This window comes from Brachyistius frenatus, unplaced genomic scaffold, assembly GCF_029030835.1.
Source record: "Brachyistius frenatus isolate BFR_SWC_R1_liver_20210118 unplaced genomic scaffold, ASM2903083v1 Contig_60, whole genome shotgun sequence".
NCBI lineage: Eukaryota > Metazoa > Chordata > Actinopteri > Embiotocidae > Brachyistius > Brachyistius frenatus.
This window is the reverse complement of record NW_027210659.1, coordinates 2251625-2274645: the sequence shown is the minus strand read 5'-3', so window position 1 is coordinate 2274645 and position 23021 is coordinate 2251625. Positions and strand designations below refer to the sequence as shown.

Genomic DNA, 23021 nt, shown 5'->3' with positions numbered 1-23021 from the left:
CCTGACTTTATTCTCTTTGTTTGTTGTACAGCATTTATTTAGTGCAAGTTCATATCAAGCTGTTTGTGTTTAGATAATAAAAATGAATCTCAACACTGTGTTTATATCAAGGCCGGCATTATGCAATATGATGTGCAATTCAAACAAAAGGCTGAGACAGCTCTGGGCGCTTGTGTTTGGGGACATCAATACATTTCTGCTGAGTTGCTCTTTCTTCATGCTGACTGATATGATTGCGGCGCACAGTCTGGAAGTGTTGTGATGTAACATATGCACGAACACACACTAAACATCGGTGCTAATTTGGAGTTGAGAGGACTGCAGCCGCACAGTCAGCACTTTAAGCTACACCGACAAGACAGGAAAAGAGAGAAAAGCAGCAGGCGGGCCGATAAGGACGCAGAAATAATCAGAGGGAAAGTTGGTTGCAACTGATTTCCAGCTGCTGATTGTATGAGATGAGGTGGAGTCACACTCAAGTCTGGGTGAGAAGACCTTTGAGTTCCCTTGAAATAGAAATATAGAGGAATGATGATTATGCTCATTTTCAACAATCCTATTTATTGTTTTTAATGATTTACCTTAACATAAAATCAAATATTTTAAAATATGACTAAGAATGAGCTGTGACAGAAATGTGCTTAGCTTTAAAAGGAAATGTGCTTTAAAGTCTAAAAATAAAGATAAAGTAAGAATATATTTTCTTCACTGACACCGAACCCATTTAGGAGAGAAAATATTGTTCTGCCCGAGTAGTTGAATGCTGTCACAGACAAGAGTGAAAATACAAACCTGGTTGCAGATCTAACTCAACCACAGAGGTTTTATCTTCCACAAATGCAATCCAGGAGCTACAGACAGGAAAGCCAGCTGACAGGAGTGTGAGTGAGTGAATGAATGTGGATGTGTGGACTCTCCGTGACTCAGCAGATCACCTGAGAGGCTGCCTCATAGAAATAGAAAGCCAAATATTTGCATGTACAAACACAAATACCTGCAGAAAAATGGCAGTGGTGGAGAATGCTTTTGAGAGCCATCTGGTTAGTTATCTCATATTCTGTATAAAGCACATTATTAAAAGGTCACATCTCAGCAATAAGTTATAGAAAAATGAATGTTTTGTGTAGAAATAGGTGGATTCATATCCAGAGGCCTAGTTTCCAATTATATTAAGATATGATTATGTTAAGGCACAAATACACACTGAACATGCAACAAAGGGATTGGATAAGTCCTCTCACAACTGATGAATTGTTAACAACTAATAAAACAAAGTATAATTCTGCAGCTGCATGACCCATTTCCCACCTCAAATTTATTCATAAACAGCTTTTAGTGAATAATTTAGGAGGGATTAGAAAATGTTTCCAGAGTGTTCAGTTATGTGAAAGATTCTCAGTTTGCCGGTCCGACCATGTTTTCACCAGACTGGCACACTTCCAGCTTTAATTTGAACGTAGCCGTTGTTGCATAACCTCCTAACTGCTTCATGAAACATAGAGTTTGTCCTGTTTGGATTTGCTGAAACACTATCAGTCTTACCAGTTGTAAAACTGACAGTGTTTCAGCAAATCCAAACGCTATCAAGGGTAACAGAGACCAGTCCTCTCTGCAGTCAAAACACCCAGAACATCAAAAACAGATGGACAGAGACAGACACAGAGACAGAGACAGACAGACACAGAGAGAGAGAGAGAGAGAGAGAGAGAGAGAGAGAGAGAGAGAGAGAGAGAGAGAGAGAGAGACAGAGAGAGAGACACCGAGACTGAGACCGACACATACCAAGACAGAGATCGAGACAGAGAGAGACCGAGACCGACAGAGACAGACAGACACAGAGACAGAGAGACCGAGAGAGACAGAGACAGACACAGAGTGACAGAGACAGACAGTGACAGAGACAGAGAGAGACACAGAGGCCGACAGAGACCGAGACAGAGACAGACATAGGGGAATCTGGGCACAGAGACGAAGGACAGAGTGAGATAGAGACACACCCATCACACAAAAGGAGGTGAGGAGGTGGTGAGACTCCGTCAGCCCTATCAGGCCCAGATTGAGTAATCTTTACTCAAAGTCATTAAACTTGAACTTTCTTTATGCTTGAAGAGAAGCAAACAAAGGATTTATTGCTGGTCTCCTACATCTGAAAGAGGTCGGTTCAAAGTTGGTTTAAAAATTGAGATTACGTTTACATTTAGATTAACAGTTCCAGCAAGGAGTCGAGAAGGAAATGTAGTGAATGAATGAGCTCTGATGTAAAGCTGTGAAGACGTGCGTGTCTGTACAGGGAGTGTCACAAGCCGAGCAGTGTTTGAGTGTGTGCGCACCTGAAGGTGTGTGTGCATTGGTAGCAGGACAAAGGTCGCGGATGCCGACCTGTCAGAACACATGATGAAGTGAACAGTTAAGTTTTGAGAGTCAATGAAGAAGAAGAAAAACAAAAGGGAGGCTGCCTAAGAGACGACTCTAAAGGCCGACTCGCGGTTTCTGCGGCAACGTGTCTGCGTGATGGAAACGTCCTCTTCTGAAAGAGTCCACGATGATCCTCACAATTTGAGACCGCACCGCAAACATACCAGAAAAGCTGGTCTGCTGTACTTCATGCAAGTAAAGCACTGCGCATCCCGCGCTCGCTTCCTTTAAAACAGGTCTGATGGGATCTTCTTGAGTTTTTCATAATGGAAACAGGAGTTGGTCTTGTTGCTATCAGGAGGTGCCATCATGTGTTCTGGTGCGGCACATGATCAGGGCTTCACAGACCTACATACAACCCTTTGTAACATCCACTAGTTGTAGACCGTCTTAGTTGTACAGTACTTTACTTCACGCAGTACTTGATGAGAATACTACAAAACTGTTAACTCCAGGGCGTTTACTTCAGGAAACTTTATACGGAGCTTCCAACCGCGTCCGACTCGGCTGTAACTGTTTCGCTTCATCTCTCGGTTATTTTTTCAATTGCCTGAATGAGTTTGGTCTCTAGATCGCCGGAGAATCATTACAAGTGTCGTGAGCTCCAATTTCTGGTCCAAAATATTAAGAATGTTCACATCTTACAGTCAAAGCAACGTGACTCTTAACTTAACTCAACTGTGTTAGAATCTGAAAGAAAAAAAAAAAATCATTAAAAGACGCTAACAGTAACCACCCGTTGGCAAATGAATCTGTTTTGGAGAAACACAGCTGCCCAACAGACAAACGGTCATGAAACCACAGCGGAGTCCTGCAGACCGGGCGGGGCGGCCGGAGAAACACCCAAACACAGATAAACTGCAGACAACGTAGACGGTCCTGACAACCACAAACAAAACGCTTCCTGAAGGGCTCAGAGTTGAACGTTAAGCTGGTGTGTTGTGTTTAAGTGTGGAAGTCCCAGGCCCGCCCACTCACATCCAATCAACCAATCCGGGGAGCTTCACCCACGACGGTGTCCATCCTACAACTCAAGAGAAAGCCAAAAAAAAAAAAAAAACGGAAGTCACTTTTGCTCCTGAAAACCAGTAGAGCAGCAATTATTGAATAACAACTGAAATACTCAGACAAACATCGAACACGTTCTCACGAGACGTTCAACTTGGGTTAAAATAATGTTCTAATTTTTCAAAAGCAAACAAAAACTTCCGATCTTAATGACGTGCGAGAAGCAAATGCAAGTGAGTTAGCCGAATCTTAAATAAAACCTAAAATGAGTTTTGTTTTTATGTGAACTGTGACTTTTTGTCGCAATCAATATGAATGAAAACGTGTAATACCACCACAAAAAAAAATGTGTACAAAGATTTTCTCCTGCGTTTTTTTTTTCTTGATATCATCCCGGTATTATCAAAGAAAGACGGAGTCCCGAGGGTCCAAACGGAGGCCGATATAAAACATACCTGAGGGCACGACATGTGACGGTCTGTTGACAGAGCGCCTCCCGCGACTTCATGGTTCACTTGTGTTTGTGTGTTTTCTAAATTACGCCTGATGTCCAGCGGGCATGAAGTTAAACCTGCCGTGTGATGTTGATAACAGGAGAAGCACAAACGGGCGAGTTCAGTATTTTAGCCTCGATTTTCAGTCGTCACATTTAAGAGGAACGAGTCATTTCAGCCGATCTCAGTGCGCCCCTCAACATGTTCCACTACTTTCCATAAACGGCACCGTCCGATAAAAAAATGCTTGTATAAAAGAAGTTTCCTTGTTTTTTTAATGTTATGCCTGCTGTTCTTATTTCCTGTGATGACAGTCAGCGCGTCATTAAAATTTCATCGTGACTAATAAGGTCACTTCACAGTCTGTCTGAAAGGTCACGTCATGTTGACTGACGAGTTATGCGAGTATACAACACACACAACACACGCACGCACGCACACACACACACACACTGAATGTCTTATTGTCAAACTCGTACAGAGCCCAACCTGCGTCCACACACTGCCGCTGCAGGATGCCATCACCGTGGCAACCGATGCTAAGAAGCAAGCGAGAGGAACTCGAGATGCAAGCGGGTCGTCGGATCAGAGGAGAGGCGGGGGGGCTGGCAGGACATGAAGGCCGTACGTAACCACGTCAACGCAGCCCACCTCCATCTGACCACAGGCGGGAACGCTGACACCCTAAAAACAATACTTTGGATTCTCTTCCGAGTTCCCGATCGGACCAAACGTGGGTTTTTTTCCTGCCTAATTACCACAAGAAGAAACTCTTGTGTGCTGTCGGTGGATTTCCCCAGTAAAAATCCAGCCCGGTCTGTAAACCGAAGCTGAATGGCAGGAAATAGATCATTTTTACCAGAAACCACGAATGCATATCAAACCCCGTAATTGTTAACTAAATACTGCAATATGAAGCTCTGTTCTAACATAGAGACGTGCATCTTATTCATTTCTTTGAGTGGAGCAAACGTAAACAGTCTGCATCTCCACCCTCTTCATCTCCTCTCATCACATTAGAAGCTTTAAATAAGTAGCGTTTGCACATTTGGATCACGGATACCTTTCAGTAATGTTACTGTGCGGTATTTTAAAATAAAATGGGAATTTACCTGCACATTTGAAATGTTAACTTTGATGAGTCAGATCTCGGTGAAGGGACAGTTCCTCAGAATAGCCACTACAACAGGCACACTGAGGAGAACCATGCATAACATACGAGAAACATATGGCATCAGGCTCTTCATGACGATAAATAATGTATACTTTTGTTATTTCCACTCATTATCCGTTAAGCTACAAGACGCATGTAAAACTTTCCCGATAATACACAGACCACTTCTAGGTGGACTGACTCCGTGAGATGATGACATGAATTGTTTTTTGAGCTTTTTATTTTCCTATTTAAGAGCTACGGAGCAGATGCAGACTCCTCCATCACATTACATGACTGGGATGTCATTAAAGCTGCTTCAAAGCTGTGCAAGATGCAGCAACTACTTTGGAGTCGTCTTCACATCGTGGTGTTAAAATGCTTACAACTGAACAACTTTACAATATTCATATCATCCTGCTGACACAACAATATCCTTTTCCTTGATATTTTAATGTAGTCAACCCTCTGAACCCTGCAGCTCACTTGCAGGTTTTGAGGCATGTTAGCTTTAAAATAAATAAATACATTAAAAAACAAATCACCAAAATGACACCACTTATCACAGCAACAAACGATAAACATGTAAATTATTGTCAATTTGTCAAATTTACGGTGGCCATTACACTAATAATATTCAGTGAACCCTTCCATCAGGAAAACTAATCAAATCGGAGTTTAAAAGAGTGATATTTTATCTATTTATTTAAAATTTTACCAAAAATAAATCGTTAGCACGATCAGCATCCTGTTTAAAAACTAAAGTCTGCTCCTCTGGCCGACTGAAGCCTTGAAGAACTCGGCTCAGACCAACGGACACGACAAACATTCAGTGAATTTTTGACTGAACTGCAGAACGGAGCACCGAGCAGATGACTGAGAGCACAGACGGTTTGTAAAAATGGAAATAGTTGAACATGTATGTACGTGTAGCGCGTGGAGCCCCATTTTTCCCCCCAATATTGGGAACAATTGTTGGAACTTGAAACATTTTCTACATACGGATGCCATTTTTTTCCAACTTTTGTCAAATTAAATTATCAAAGAAATAAAAAAATGTAAATATTTTATGATTTATGACATTAAAACTGTGTTACACTGCACAAAAGACATGTTTGAGTTGTTCCTACTTCCAGCCATGACGCTGCTGTTTCCGTAGAGGTGCAGCACGAGCTGGTGCAGTGAAGTGACAGGAGCAAAAACAATGAATGGGCTTCAGAGGGTTAAAAAGCTCAATACTGCAGTTAATTCACAAGCAGTCTCAACAATGTTGTATGATTTACAGTCAACAAAATGCAAACAGCCGGGCCCTGTTCACACATGCCTTGTTTCATTATAACTTTGAGGTCTTCCACCACCAACACAGAGAGCTTTCTCCATTGCGACAACCTTCGACACGACTTTATACACAGTGACTGAGTCCATTCTCAGATTCTTTGTCAAGCTTTGAGCCCGTGTAGATTAGTCTCAACTCTGTGCAGCCAGATTAATGTGTGTGTGTGTGTGTGTGTGTGTGTGTGTGTGTGTGTGTGTGTGTGTGTGTGTGTGTGTTTGTGTAGGCACTGCCGCCTGATGCCAAAGCCTCCCACCTTGCCAGCCAAACACACTTAGAAGAGCTGCAGAGCTCTTTCTTGGCCAAATGTCACATCGTGCACGACCACAGAAACTACAAAATACAATTTTCATCTGTTGATTGAAGCGATAAGCAGCAGCGACAGACGGAAATAAGAGACGGAAATAAGAGCATTCTGCTGATATGCGTTTGGTGAAACGCGGCGCTGTGACTGTATTACTACGTCTTACAGTCGAGACACCGATGCGACTTCAGAGCCAGAGAGGCGATCACTCGTTCCTCAGCGTGCCGACACGCAGACACGGCAAGCGTGTGCGTCCAATGTCTGTAACTTTGAGACAAGATGCCTGAGAAAAGAAAATATATCCCCGAGTCAGTGTGTGTGTACGTCCTCCTGAGAGAGAGTGAGAGTGAATATGTCAGTTTGTGCACAAGTGTGAGTGAGTGAGTGTGCGTGTGTGTGTGTGTGTGTGTGTGTGTGTGTGTGTGTGTGTGTGTGTGTGTGTGTGTGTGTGTGTGTGTGTGTGTGTGTGTGTGTGTGTGTGTGTGTGTGTGTGCGTGCAAAGCAAAAGGGAGAAGTCAAACCGAGAAGTGTTTTTGAAATCATCACAAACCTGACTGAGGTTCCATTTGATATCTGACAAAGACTCAACATCCGTTCGCAGCAAAGTCATTTCTGTGTGACGTACAGCTTTAGATTTCATCACCTTGTGAAAGGCTGTTTTTTTAGTTGTTTTTTTTAGTTTGGACTGTTAGAAATTAACCTCGTCTCTCCGTGGTAACTCCAACATGAATGTCGATAGGCTAAATATAGGAGATGATGAAGATGGGAACTTGGATGACTTCACACCCACTTCAAACTAATACGTCTTTTATATATAACACTCAATGCAAGAGGGAGTCTGCCGTGGAGAGGCGGCCTCTTAATAAAGTGCTCGATGCGCGTAGTAACCGGAGTCATATAAGCTCAGCGTGCGCAATAACAAACTCAGCAGCAGTTGCTATTTTGGGGCTTTTCTCTGCCGGGCTGCAGGCAGGATAAATCTGTGCATCACTCATTCCCAAGATAAACATTTTTCTTACGGCTTGGCCCACGCCGACCGAGAGGTCAAATGTCAAGCTCAGCTATGACCTCACAGTTAAAACTCACTAAACTGGATTGAACACACCGCGGCCACATTGCCGTCTCAACTGCCCGCATCCATCAGTTAAAACTAAATCAGGTCATTGGAAAGTAAAAAAAAAATTTTTTTAAAAATCATGGAGACGTTGAGCAAAGAGAGAAACTGGGCTCTAAGAGAGAGGAACATAAAACACACTACAGCCTCAAAAATGGGTTCAGTCCAAAGTGTGTGTGAAGCTCCAGTGACAGCTTCACACACACTTTGGAGCAGTGACACTCGACCCTGTGGACACAAACGGCCATTACTCGGCTCGGACAACGACAAAACCGATGGAGAAGTTCACCCTCACTCTGCCGGTGACACACGACAACACTATAATACTTCCACAAACCTTTCTTGAACTCCTCCAGCATGGAGTCCAGCTTGGTGTCGTGGAAGACAAAGTGGATCGGGTGGTTGTAGAACTTGGTGATGGTCTTCAAGGTGGTGCAGTCGTCCGGGTCCACGAAGGCCAGGTCCTTGACGAAGAGGATGTCCACGATGTTGGAGCGCTCGTCCTCGTACACGGGTATCCTCGTGTATCCGCTCTCCATGATCTCGGACATGGTGTTGAAGTCCAACACGGTGTCGCTGTGGATCATGAAACAGTTGCCGAGTGGCGTCATGACGTCCTCCACTGTTTTGGTCCGGAGCTCCAAAGCTCCTTGGATCATGTTGAGCTCCTCTTTGACCAGGTCGTTGTACGGCTCGGTCACTTTTAACATCTCCACCAACTTCTCTCGGTTGTACACGGTGCCGATCTCCTGGCCCAGCACGCAGTCCAGGAGCTTGCTGATGGGCCAGGACAGCGGGAAAGTCAACAGCATGAACAGCTTGGTGACCATGATGGTGTTGGCCCCGACCGCCAGGCCGTGCCGGGAGCACAGCGCCTGGGGGACAATCTCACCAAAAATAACGATGCCGACGGTGGAGGCGACCACAGCACCGATGCCGGACATGGTGAGGTCGTCCAGGAGGATGGTGAGGGTAGTGTTGACCAGGACGTTGCCGAGGAGCAGTGAGCACAACAGGTAGTTGCCCTTCCGGCGAATGGGCTCGATCTTCCGCGCGTACTTCTTCTCCTTCTCGGTGCCACAGCTCTGCACGATGCGGAGCTCCATCGGGTCCAGAGCCATGAGCCCCAGGTTGAGCCCGCTGAACATGCCGGACAGAACCAGCAGGAAGGAGATGAGAATCACCTGCAGCCAAATGGGCATCAGGGACTTCTTCTCCTCCACCACCCGCAGTCTGCCGTCTTTCTCGTCCAGCAGGTACCACTTCTGCTCCTGGACGTCGAAGACGCACAAGCCGAACACTTTGACCACCTCGCTCTTCCGAAGCTGCTTGATGCTGAGGCTGACCACCCCGGCGGTGTTTTGGTTGCTTACATCCATGTCCCCTTTCACAGCTATATCCATCGTGTGTTCGGGACAAGTCCTGTTGGACGAGACCACGAGCGCGCCGAAAGCGTCATCCTCTTTGTCGCTCGAGTACAGTTCCGCGAACCTGATGAGCTCCGAGCTGTTTGGGAACAAGTGGAGCCCGTAGAACCTGAAGAAGATGTTGCTGCCCTCGGTCACCTGGATAACTCCGAACTTGGTGGTCTCGGCCGGTCTGTCGCTCCTCTCCAGCCTCATGCCGAGTATCCGAGTGGTACTTCTTGAGTCTGAGACCGCCGCCTCGGCCTGGCTGCTCGCAAAAACACAATAAAACACGAAGAAAGTTAGCATAAACCTCCGTCCACTCGAGTCTATCGCCATGTTTGTTTCGCTCTCTGCCAACGGGGGGAACTGACGTCACCTACTCGTTGCTACAAGCCCACCCCTTAATTTGCATACCGCAACTCAGCCAATCAGCAGAGGCGACGTCACTCAAAAAGTTTGACCGAGTCCTTCTGTTTTGTCTTTTAAGGTCGACTGATAATTTTGCTTTTAAGGTGGACAGCGTGGAGTTTCTAACTTTCACTACGTGTTTTCTGATTTTATAATCTCTTAAACATAAATTTTGGAGCGTAACAAAAAGGATTTTATTTACTCTCTGATTTTGTCATTTTTTTCCGTTTTTTTTTGTTAATATCGTTTGTAATTTCTTTTAATTCTATTTCTATTACTGAATTTGTTAATAAAGGCTTCATTTGTTTTAATACTGTCTGATGTGTTTTATCTCTGTCTGATGTTATGCAGCAAAATGGCTTACAGTAAATAAACTGACGTGCCAAGAAAGGCTTGAATAATTTGAAATGTAACATTGAAATGTCAACTCCAATAGCCTATTTTTAATTTAAATTCAAATTCATGCATTATAAGTCTGCATGGGATTCAAACAAGATGAAGGCAATTTCACTAATAATTGTAAACTTATTTAAATATGAAAAAGAATAAATACAATGAAGTGACACAGTTGCTTATTGATATCCCTTAGGCTACTTGGGGTTTTTTAAGTGAAAAAAAGAAACCACTTAAACAATTAAACTTGTTTTATATTAAGGGAAATACTAATTAAGTTTACATCTGGCTTCTATTTGACATTACTCATTAATGCTCAGATAAATTAGATTAAAATAACAACAACAAAATGTCCCAACTCTCCTGTTTTTCTGTGTAGTTTCTCCTTCGTTGCATCACATTCTGATGGAAATGGGAGTAAATGGATTTACTGGCAAACCTAATCAAAACCAATCAAAAACACATAATGGATATTTGTTCTTTACAGATTACAAAAGACTGAAGATATGACAGCAAGTCATTGGTTAACCACAGAAAGAGTTTTTATCATCTGTATAGATTAGGACTTTTAATGAGGCACCGCTAGTGGAAACATGTGATGCTAGAAATGTTATGTGTAATTGTGACAAAGCAGAAACGCACACAGAGGCAGCCAGGAAGGAGACAAGCGGTCTCCAAGCAGCACTCAGACCTCTTGTGTCACTTGTGCACAAAGACTGAACACTGGATGCAAGAATACAAATCTTTGGCCCCAGGGTGATACTCCTTCAATCTGTCAAACTCTGAAAACTGAATTCCCACGTGTTGCATTTTGTAACTGAATCTGACATTTGAACACAATTATGTCCGTGTTAAAAGGAAAAATAGAAAGTAGCCTTTTCCTGAAGACTCACTCCCTGCAAATGAAAAGCACACAGTCCCTGTATTAGTTTAAGGAAAAAGAGCTCAATTTAAAAATGAAGGATTCAAATATAAATAACTGTCAGAGTAAATAGAACCACGTGTCACTTTCCAATGATTTTAATCTAAACGCTTTCTTTGGTTGTAGAAACAGTGTGTAAATGTGTTTACTGAAGATAGAGCACCATCTTGTGGTCAAATGATATGCAGTGCAGCCTGATGGGATGTTTTGCGAAGTATTATTCAAATAGAAGTCACCCCAACTTTCCCTTAAAGTTTTAACGATACTTCAAATGATGCTCTATATGGTGGGTACAGAACAAATAACAGACTTCATTTATTGCTGGAAAAGAATATGAACAAAAATTTAATTTTCATTTAAACTCTGAAGAAACAGCAACATGAAACTATAATCTGAGGATTGTGTTCCCAGTGGAGTGCTACTAATGTGTGTAAAAAAAAAAAAATTATATGATTACAAATAAACTTTTACCACTTAAAATGACATGTTGACACTTTAGTGGTATAATGACTGAAATAGCCCACTGGAAGATGTTTAAATACATGACTAAAGCCCATAAATTAATGTGGATGTAAATACTGTTTAAATAGGCATCTTAGAAAGTCACCGGACAATATGGAAGTTTGCTGTTTCTCCTTCCAGACACAAATTCAGACTCAAACTTTTGATGGATTCTCACATTCACACTTTCAGCTGTTCTTTATATGACATGAAACATTTTCTCACCCGTCTGAATATTTTAACTTTTTGGTTGTTTCTATTTGGGAAACCTTTTTTCAGAGCACCAGTTTTGGTTGAAGTTACAGCATCAGAGGATTTATTCTCCTCGATCTTCCTCTACTTCTTCTGTGTCTTCTTTCTCTTCATCAGTGGTGCACACAAATAATGTATATAAATACAGTATATAAGTACAATTGCATGATACTTAACTATTATTATTATATTAAATTAATGTTTTGGTGTTTTGCACTTCAACATTACTTCAGAGTGAATTAGTTTCTAACCCTAACCCTACTCCACTAAAGTAATGTTAATAACAGGCCTGACAACTTCTACTTTTAAAAATGAAGATTTTTCTTAGAAAACATCGTCCATCGTCCCACTACAGGTGCAACAGAACTAACAGGAGAGTGAAAGAGAAGTTTAAATGAAAGACTTTTCCACTGTGACTCTGCATGTACTTCCAGGTGGAAATATAAATGATCTCCTCTGGAGACTGATACCAGTTACTTTACTTTGTATACTCCTTGAAGATCAGAAAAGGGGTTATGAAATAAACTATAAACTGCCTCCTTTGGGCCACCACTAAGTCTAAAGAACAGCTTCAATGCTTTCTTGGCTGAGATTCTCCTCATCTCAAAACTCTTTTTCTTTTCCTGCTTTTCCATCATCTTTGGGATTGTAGATTCTCTAAAAGTGAAACACTCCTCATTTGGTGTTTGTGAAGTTGGTGCTGAGGTGCAGACCATTGTCAAACACCAAAGTCTCCACACGTGTTCAGTTCTGTTGAGTTCTGGTGACTGTGAAGCCATTGTGTTCAATTAGAGTATAATTCACATCCTTTTCCCACTCCTCCACCATTCAGTGAGCCGGTGTGTCCTGTATGCTGTGTAGAAGCATCTGCATTCGTCATGTGTGGGCACTTTTTTATTAATCATTTTTGGACTTGCCTGGTTATGACCATAAATTCCAGTTAAGGAAATTAAGGAAGAAAACCCAGAAAAAAAAAAATCGCTGATCAAACAGACGTATGCTGCTTTCATGAAAACAGGTCATGAAGACACGCCCCCTCAGGTCAAAGGTGAGGTCCAGGTCAGTGTTGATGGTTTCCCACAGTTTCTTGTCAGTGGCACTAGGCCACTCCACATGTACTTCGTGTCCGGCTAACCTCTTCTCGAGTGCCGGTCCGGGAGGTTGGGTGGCGTTTCACCACTGTTGTCATCTCTGTGCTTGAGTTTACTTCCTCTGTGACAATGGTGCTGATGCACTGCAAACTATGGTTTGCCTCAAGTTGCTGCGCTTCACTCATCTGATTTGATCCTTTCTGCAGAAAGTAGTCAATGCGGAGCCTCTGTCTCTTCTGTTAAGCACCTTTTCTTTCCTTGGTGAATCCTCAACCCCAACTGTGATGTAACTTTCCTCCCCGAGCATGCATACATCTGCAGTTTGTGACCTACTGCTGTAGTTCTAGCTGTGACGGTTCTCTTGCATTGTGCTCTTGTTGCTCGTAGTCGTTTCTGGTCCGGGGTCTGTTGTCAAAATGTCAGCCGATGAGTCTTTTTCCAACCCCGCTCTCACGGACTCGAGGGGCTTTCTCTTCTGTCGTCTTTTCGTAGCTACGGCGGGTGTTTCCCACATGCAGAAAGCCAGGGAAACGGCAGACATGGACCTATTACAGTACTGCATGGTGAGGACTGAAGTATTTTGTTTCTGATAAGACATGTGTTTTCAGTTGAACTAATAAGTAATAATGGCGTCCATCGTCTTACTCTAATAAGAGCAAGAGAACTAACAGGAACACGGTTTTCACTGTGACTCTGAATGCATTTCTGGGTTTACTCATCAATGTAATTTAAAAATGTCTCCGTGAGAAAGAAGCTTGACCTGCCAGTCACATGTCACACAAACTGCAGTGAATTCATTTGTTTTCTTGTAAGCAAGTTTGAAGAATATCACTGCGTTCAGGACAATTACAGAAAAGTAGAAACATGTTGATTGTTTAAATGTTTTTATTGCAGTAAAAACGTTTTAAGGTACAAAATGATACAAAATGGTTGTAAGAAAGAGCACAGCTAAAATTCACAACATTTTTTTTTCATGTCCGAGTTTTAAACAGTCAAAAATCCCTTTTGTTACAGTCCGAGTCATGGCGAGAGATGTCATAATACAACATGCTGAGATATATCTATATCAAAGAACTTGATTTTGCTCTTGATTAATAAAAACAAAAAATGAAAGAAAAACAGCGCTGGGTAAAGATCCAATTACGGCATCAGTTTTACAAACATAGAGTAAATGTTTCGTCTGCAAATACAAACTTTGAAATATTTCCACGACGACCACTTTACAGTAAATAATGTGTGTTGTCAGTGGTGTAAATCAGGCTTCACAACACTGACTTCCAGCGTCAAATTCTGTATGATGAGCAACAATTTCACTTTAGAGTAAACTGCAACACACAAGACCTTAAACAACTCTTTGGTTCACCTCCAGGATTCGAGTCGGTACATTCAATTCTGGACAACAATCCCAGATGTTCGGGTTTCAAAGACTACAGCTGCTTCTACACGTTTATGATGTCAAGTCATCCTCCATCAGCTCAGTGGTTTAAAGTCCACTGTGGATGAAAAACTGATGATCTCCATGGATACCAAGAGACACGGAAAAGAAAGAAGCAGGAAACTATCAGACATTAAACATTATTACTTTGAAATTATGAAACCTGTTCCATTGGGACGTTTCTTTAAATTTGTAGTTTTTAACATTTTAAAACCCACTTAACTGTTAAAATGTTTGAGTCATCTGAGCTGCTTAAGACTTCTTTATAAACATCTGTTTCTTTCTAATGCAATGAAAGAAAGTCCATGTTCCTGTACAACTGCACTGAAGAGGATTTAAAGACTTTGTAGTAAGAAACACTTTATAAATTGTTTCCTAGTTAAAACTAATGAGTTTCTTAATGTCTGGTAAAGAGACCGATCAGAAATAAGCCACTGGAAAGCAAAACGTTTGGGTTGCCAGGTTATAAAATTTGTTTTAAATCCTTTTGGCGGGTATCCTCCCGCAGTCCCAGTGGATATACATGACAGATAAATAATATATATCTTCAAAAAAATAAAATGATCCAGTTACAGTACATTCAGTTTAGTTGGATGGTTTGACTCCTTCAAGAATTACTGAGCATTTACATAAAATTATAGAGCTTCGAATGCACAACTGCTAAAGGATGTTTTTGGTGTACTGTGACCAACATTAATGCAAACTACCCTCACAATAACTCAGCAGTTTGTTATGTTTTTGGTAGTTGATAAAGCTAAGCAGCCATTTCCAACACGTTGAATACGTCCCAGAGTTGGGAGTAGTTCAACCAGAGTGGTTCCTTCTCAGAAAGTAATAATGTGGTCAGTTTTATAGAGGCTTGATGCTGGTAACTGTCAAAGTATTTTACAATAAAAAAAATTTAAAAATGTGTCTGAAAAATATTATACTTGTGGCAGGGAGATGTTTTTTTTTCTCTTATTTTGTTGATCATCTTGTGATGATTTTCTAAGCAATCATAAAACTATTACTCTCAACTTTTAAACCCCTTAAAGTTAACAGGACGAAATACAGACTGTAAGAGCAAAAGTCCAAATGTCCTTCAAAGGACGAATGGGTCAATAATGCTGAATCCTGTGGTGGCAAAGACATTTCTCTTCTCCCCCACTGAGCCGCTGTGAAGAGGAGCGTTTGGAGTGAACACTTGACGACACATTTCCGAGCTGTCAAACATCTCCCACTGCCAAGCAACGCTGCCAAAGTGCTAACTGCAAATGCAGCTTTAAAGATAGGAAAGTAAAATGTTTAAAAAACCTCTTAAGGTAGAAATTTCAAACATTTTATGCAACATTGCTGGTTATTTCCTCCGTACAAAGCACTGCTGTGCATCTGGACTCCCAGGATTAAGAAAGTCTGGGCAGTCTGTAAACATGAGGACACGCTGTCCTTCTCATGACATGAAAGTGTTTCCCTGCGGTGGTGCCTCCAATCTGAAAATCAATCACCCTGTTATCGTTTCTGAAGATTTCATTTGTCAGCCCGTCATTTGCTGTTTCTGCTCTTCACAATCATCACAAAGTCACAAGACCTTCCCATCAAAAAGTGGCTCCACACGTTGCTGTGTTTCCCTTTGATAAAACCATTTCAGAATGAAATGCATGGAGCCAAAGTCATTTTCAAACCTTGTCTCGGCCGTCTGGGCAGATGAGAGACGGATGATGAAAAAAACCTTTGACATGAAGTTCTCTAGAAAGCCCGAGCAAGACCTTCATCGCAGCAAATGGCTTTAAAGCGTTTAGACTGCCAGCAACATGCAGCTCTGCAGTCACTGTGGTATATTTTGCTCCCAAACATTCATATTGCAAAATCCAATTTGCAGTTGGTCAGAGGGCGGGATCTGCGATAGTCCTGTACATCTGCAATGAAGTCACTTCCACATCTGGAGCCTTGGCGACGTGGGGCCGTCCCGTCGGGCTGTAACCAGCCGATCGTCCCATGGGACTGAAGCTCGTGGTGGTGCGGCCCGTGTTGGGTAAACCTGAAGGCCGCGACAAGGCAGGGCGCCGCAGGAACCAACCTGACGTCACCAGGTCCCCGTAGCCCTGAGCGTGGGAGAAGGCGTAGCCCGAGCGGCGGGAGCTGGTGCGGCGGATGCGGGTGCGTCGGGGCGGTGGAGGAGGTGTCGCTTTGGCCTGTCTCACCTTGAACATCACCTGAAAGTTTGGAGCAGTTGTGGCAAAGTTAAAATGGGGAATTGAGACACTTGGTGACACCTGTGGGGAAACATTTGTTTGTACAGGCAGCCGGGAGACCGATGAGTCGAACTTTAACCTGCTGTACTGTCAATAGACTTTTAATGTGATTAAACTGTGATTATACAGTAATAAATATCTATTAAAACTCATCAGCGAGCCACAGTTTGAATCCCAGCCACAGTTTGAATCCCAGTCCTGAACAGTGCACGACACCCCCTGGTGTGTGAACAATGAACACTCATACATGAAAGCCAGTCAATGGATTAATCGATCTTGTCACGTATATTATTGTTTGACGAAGGCAATATTCAGACTGCCAGCCAAATCAGTTTTTTCCTCACATCTAGATTGATTTTTTTAAAAGTCTGAACAGCAGAAAACCACATGAAATGCAATTTTTGCAATCTGGATCTAAACCACATTTGGAGGTGGTTTAAGTGCGTCTCGGTCAGAACGCTCTGCTGGCTCAGATCGGGTTACTTGCATCACTCGCAGTGCGACACACGGTGACAACGGCGTGCAAAACAAGTGCAGCTGAACGTCAGTAAAGATGCAGATTAAAGTGGTGCCACGTGTACCTTGTCATTGATGGTGGGGCAGAGCTGAATCAACAGGAAGCGGTAGGTGACCACAGGGAGGACACACAGGATGGAGGTGAGGAGAATTATTAGCCAAACGTTGGGCTGGCTCAGACAGTTTCGGGCTGTTCCTGGAGAAACACAATCAAGACCAGGTTTAGATTTCTACGCTTGTGAGGATCTTTTATTGACTTTAATCACCTACGGAGCGGACAGTACTCCTATCTAACTGGTGTATGTGTAACATCAAATAGACAAGTCAATTCAAACAGCAGTACGGACAGGATTGACAATAAAATTAAAAAAAAAAAAAATCTTGATTCATATTATTATTCATTATTGTTTGAGACAACTGCTACCTCCCAAAAAAAAAAAATCCACCTACAAACCTGCTTATTAAATCATTATGAATAATGAATTTGTTTTCCAACCTTCTGTATAATATAAACATGATGAATACTGCCGTAGACGGGCCTGAGTGTGTTTTCTTGGAGAGAAACCTAAACCTGAAGTGACACTGAGTTACTCGTCTTTATAAAGCGTACTCATGGTGTGTGTGTGTGTCCTGGAGAAAAGTTATGGTTGATACAAAAAGGACTCATTCAGATCTCGTTTGTAAGAGACACCTTAGAAGAAACTACAAATCTTACACAAGATTAGAACAATGAAATCCATTTAGTTAACGATCACACACACAATCAATCAATCAAATTCATAATTAAAAAAGATATACTTGTAAAGCCTTCAAACATCAAACTGTTGCCTCTTGTCCCGGACGAGGAACAAAGATCACCTCCGCTGGACCCTGATGTCATGCCTATTATCTCCAAGCTCAACTAATGATGACACATATCACCTGACTTTTCTCATAGTTTTCCAGAGTGTAGTTGACATTTTAGTGAAGACTGAAAAAGTTCAATTACTGATCACATGACTTCGGCTACATACAATGTCCAGATGAGTATTTAAGGGCAGAGGATGAGCCTGTTTGCAGCCAAGCCAGTTTTGTTGTTTTGCTTCTGCAAAGACACTGAATATAATTCAGACAGTGTATCTGGCAGTATAATTCAGTTTATTTGAATTACGTCGCCAGCTTTTGTATGACAGAATGAGCAGCAGCAGACATGCAGTCACTAACCAACAGACATGTCAAAATAATTTATTTCATGTGAGTTCAGTGAACTGAAGCTGGAAGCAGCCTGAGTTAAAAAGTTGATCACTCACCCATGAAAGCGAAGGCTGATGGCAACATGAGGAACAGGCCATTACTGTACATAGTGAATGTGACAACAAAGTACATGGCCAGACTGCCCAAAACAAAGAATGTGTTGACGGCCGTCCAGTAAGACATCTCAAACCCCAACTACAGAAACAGACAGAAAACTTGTTTAGAAAATACACGTTCAGTTCTGAGCTTCACCGACACAAAAGATAATCCATAAGAAAAGCTTCCTCGTACCTGGATGGTGACGGCGAACAGCAGACATGTCTGAGTGAGGAGGGCGAAGGACTGGTAGTCGGCGACGTCCTTCCCGTCAGCCCTCACCGTGTCGTGCAAGGCGGCGTAGGGGATGAAGAAGAGCACCAGGGAGCTGTAGCCGCTGTGGAGGGCACACTTGAAGAAGGCCTTCTTACTGAAGTACAGGTTGAGCTGACCAGGGACGTAGAGCTGAGGAAGCTGGAAACTCCACACGTCGTTCACATCCTGACCAGCAGGGGGAGACAGAGACATTTTAATGTATTGTATCCGTCAACTTGCATTTTTGTGTGAAAAGAATTACACTGACTGCCTTGTTGTTTTCTGGCACATACACACATACATAAACACGTCACTATACCTGATCGAACAGACTCATTCCCAGCACAGGCAGCGCTGTATACATCAGATTGTAAAGCGTGATGAACCACTCGTCGTAAACCGTCTGAAAAACACGATAAACAACAGGAGAGAATATTTTAATAACTTCAACAAAAATGCAAAATGCACAAAATGAATGTTTACATACAATTCAAGTACACATTGACCTTTATAGATTATTATATAATGTAAAGTACATATTGTTGTAAACTTGCTGCAATTGACACAATTTATAACAAAACTATTGATATATTGGTCAACTATGTGGTTATTACAATATACTTTGTGTTTCTTTATTATCCTGCTTTAAAGTCTATCTTCTTTATTCAGCTGACTGGTGCTGCAGAGTGTGTTTATTTTTTTCTTTATTTCTTTTTAATAATAATTGTTTATTCGTATTCGTTTGGTTAAAGTTCCACCGTAAATCTGCTGTAAATATCTTATTGTTTTTAAGTTGTTTGGACAAATGCTAAAAATAAAAAAATAATAATTTTAAAAATAAATATAGAACAAATGTGATGATGTTTAGTTTTTCAAACATGATATTCCTCTATTTGTACATGTGATTTTTTTGTATTTCCATTTTTTCTTTCAAAGTATGCTAATTTGCATCTCTCCAGCTCATAGCCCTGTTCCTTTCCTCCTTTTTACATTTTTATTTTACAAACAAAGTGAAAAACATGAAGTTGAACAATTCTTGATTGACTGCAAATAACTTTAACAGCTGCAGCACAGAAAGTACAGAACAACAACAAAAATAAAACAATTACAGCAGGACGAAGATGTTAAAGGAAGAAAGAAAGAAGAAAGATTCTGACTTTGTTTATGAAAATGTGAGACTGACTGGGAAAAAGGTGTGTGTAATAAATGTTGTCGTATGTGAGGTATCACAGGGGAAATGTTTGAGTGTATGTTGTGTCCCCAGCCTCACCTGTGCAGAGAAGCCGCAGAAGAAGGCGTACCAGAAGTGGACGAAGGTGAAGGTGAAGTTCTTGTAGAAGAAGTAGCGCAGGAACTTGCACATGCGCAGGTATGACCAGCGGCCGTGCACCAGCAGGAGGCGCTGCAGGAAGCGGAACTGGGCGAAGGAGTAGTCGCTGGACAGCACGGCCTGCATGCCCTCCTGGCCTGAGATGCCCACACCTATATGAGCCGCTGAGTGGAACAAGAGAGGCTGATTAAGTTTCTCTGGGGAAAAAAAACATTTTCTATTTCTGAAGAAAAAAACGTAGGCATTCTTTTCGTTGTATATTTCAGGTAAAGTGCAGATCAGATCGTACAACTTATTGTATCACTAAATTTTGGCCAATAGATGGCAACAAAACAAGATGAGTACCACGAAGACATTATGAGTATATTCAGCTGTAAAGTGTAAAGCCCTGTTCAGACCCAGCAGCAACCATCTTGCTAGTTCCCGCCCACCAACAGCTGTAATGTGACTGAACCAAGGGCCGATCAATGACACGGACACGCCCCCAAAAACACGGCAATTTTGAGGCTTATTTTGTATTTAATGACGGGATTATTTTCGGATGGGCCGCCAGAAAACTAATAAGAAGGAGTGACTTAAGCTAACAACACAAAAAAATGTATTGACTCACCGGCCTCATCTTTCAGACCTACGTCCAGTTTTAGTGGATGTTTTAGACCAAAGATTCGCAACGAGACAAAACTGTTTTAGAATGTTTCAGACGAAAGTTGCTGCAGTGTGAATTTGCCCGTCTCAGCTAGACTGAAGCCATCTGGTGGTGTCGCCTGTGACTCAGCTCATCAGCGGGCAGTTTTACAACGTAAGGCACATGAACTCTTTGATACTATGATACGATGATAATATGATGCTATGATACTTTGTCTGTCTGATTACTGACAGTTTCAGTGCTAGAAATTATTGTTGATGTTATTATTATTTGCAGTAAATCTTCATATTTGAGAGGCTGGACTGATACATTTTGTCACTTTGGTGATCATATTAAATGCAAATTATCCAAATAGCTACTAAGTAAGTTTTGACAATAAACTAATCTATTAATTGACTCATTATTTCAGTTCTAAGCTATTTCTGTTCTGTGTATTTGGACCATTACAAATGTAATTTGTGTTCGACGTGCATTTTCCACAAATAACAACATAAATTAAACTTGAGTGTCTCTGAGAACAATTTGACTCAGCTGTCTGTGTCGCTGCTGGTACCTTTGATCATGCTGACATCGTTGGCTCCGTCTCCGATCGCCAGCGTGACTGCTTGCTTGTACTTCTTGACCAGCTCGACCACCTGAGCCTTCTGCAGAGGCGTCACCCTGCAGCAGATCACTGCTTTACACATGCACGCGGTCCTCAGCAGCTCCAGCTCCATGCTGCGCTCCAGGGCGTACGCCTGAAGGAACAGCCGGGGAAATAGGAAAGTGATGAAAGGCAGAAATTATACAACAGTGGACTGTTGTATCACAGTTGTATAACAGTCCACTGTGGGTGGGTTTGGAGTCCGGTGACAGTAATAAAAGAAATGAAAGAAAAAGCAGACTGCCATTCCAGTTCATGCAACATAAAGATTATGAACAAAACACACACAAAGTAAAAACATGAAATATGTGCATAAGACTGTGCAACTGACTTCACAGGTGTCTGACTGTGCAGTCAGAGCAACTGCATGCGTCCACACAGGAAGAAAGTAATAACAACAATAGGAGCTTCAAAGCAAACAGGTAGTAAAACTTTGTGATATCATTTTTTTTTTTATTATTATATGATTCTCAGCAAAACAGATTAAAATCCCGGCACTAATGATACCTTTAAAAAGGTTGGGTTACTTCTGCATATTTAATAATTGTTAATCAGGTTCATAATCAAATGTTTCAAAATCCAATATGTTAAACAAAAGGAAGTGTGTATTGCAAGCAGTGAGTTTGTATGTTTGACGTACCAGACTGTGTCCGTTGATGACAAGGCCGTACTCTCCATTAACCACCTCGTCCGCGACGACTTTCACACCTTTACCCAGAGTCCTCTCTGGTAAAAACTCTGAATTCTCTGCTGCATCTGGTTTCATGGAGGTCCGTGCATTTCTGCTCCAAAGGAAAATAAAACGTCTCGTAAAAAAACGATTTACTTGTTTTCAGGATAAATTGAAATTAGTTATTTGAAAGCTTTCTCTGACTTTAGTTCCTGTCTGACATCCTCAACTGAGTTGCCAGAAACAATGAAGACCTCGTTCATCTCCTCCCGCAGCAAGTTACACGAGTACCCGATGTTTTCTGCCGTTTCTGCAACACAAATATTAGAAAACATTAGAAAATAGACAATAAATAATGTGATTCATATAGTAAGTTAAATTGAAACAGTTGAAAACTCAGTCAAAGCCAGATGGCCCATCTATTTTTATTATTGATGAAGGAAAGTTATAGTAAGTAATGAATTATAAACTAAATTTCATCATCAAGGTACATAGCAAGTACCTTGCTTGTCACCAGTCAAAACCCAGATTTTGATGTCGGCTTTGGACAGCTGCTCAATAGTCTGAGGTACTCCGTCCTGTAATTTGTCCTCTATGGCTGTTGATCCGAGCAGCTGGAAACACAAATTCAGACACACAATCAGCATGCTGGGCATTGAAACAAAATTCAAATAAATAAAAATCCAGTCAAATTTTTACACTGTGAGCTTTACTATGCACTGAGTTACTTATTTTCCTTTATTTCCCTACCAAGAGATCTTTCTCGATCTCCTCATACAGTAGGTCCAGTTTGCTCTCTCTGTCGTCCAGTGCAGTGCTGGCCTCATGGTGGCGCTGTTTCCACTTGTTGTAGTACTCCTCGTCCAGATCCTTGTAGGCCAGCACTAAAGTCCGGAGGCCATCCCCTGCAAATTCCTGCAGATCAGCACGCACATACTTATTTGGATGAACACTGCACATGTAAATACACACACACACACACACACACACACACACACACACACACACACACACACACACACACACACACACACACACACACACACACACACACACACACACACACACACACACACACATGACGGTATTTGAAGATATAAACTCGTGCCCAGCTGTGTAAATTCTGCCCTCTCTGCAATGAACTCCAAGAAGAAAGAAGATAAGCAGAC

At 41.9% G+C, this 23021-nt stretch overlaps 2 protein-coding genes across 3 annotated transcripts in view; both read right to left on the bottom strand.

The window, feature by feature from the left end:
• Positions 1-9572, bottom strand: part of LOC138625220 (metal transporter CNNM4) — a 48323-nt gene extending 38751 nt beyond the window's left edge. Inside the window, exon 1 of one of the 2 annotated variants that reach the window (XM_069705995.1) lies at positions 8159-9572. In XM_069705995.1, coding sequence (XP_069562096.1) covers positions 8159-9566 — 1408 coding nt within the window. In that variant the 5' untranslated portion in view covers positions 9567-9572. The remainder of the gene's footprint in view (positions 1-8158) is intronic. The other variant, XM_069705994.1, reaches the window with a different exon arrangement.
• Positions 9573-13690: 4118 nt separating this feature from the next.
• LOC138625216 (phospholipid-transporting ATPase ID-like) overlaps positions 13691-23021 on the bottom strand; it is a 44250-nt gene continuing 34919 nt past the window's right edge. Inside the window, exons 18-28 of the mRNA XM_069705989.1 lie at positions 22603-22767; positions 22355-22466; positions 22057-22162; positions 21823-21964; positions 21093-21276; positions 19834-20057; positions 18883-18966; positions 18504-18749; positions 18269-18407; positions 17045-17175; positions 13691-16424 (exon numbers count right to left, since the gene is read on the bottom strand). Of these exons, the coding sequence (XP_069562090.1) occupies positions 16095-16424; positions 17045-17175; positions 18269-18407; positions 18504-18749; positions 18883-18966; positions 19834-20057; positions 21093-21276; positions 21823-21964; positions 22057-22162; positions 22355-22466; positions 22603-22767 (1863 nt within the window). The 3' untranslated portion in view covers positions 13691-16094. The remainder of the gene's footprint in view (positions 16425-17044; positions 17176-18268; positions 18408-18503; positions 18750-18882; positions 18967-19833; positions 20058-21092; positions 21277-21822; positions 21965-22056; positions 22163-22354; positions 22467-22602; positions 22768-23021) is intronic.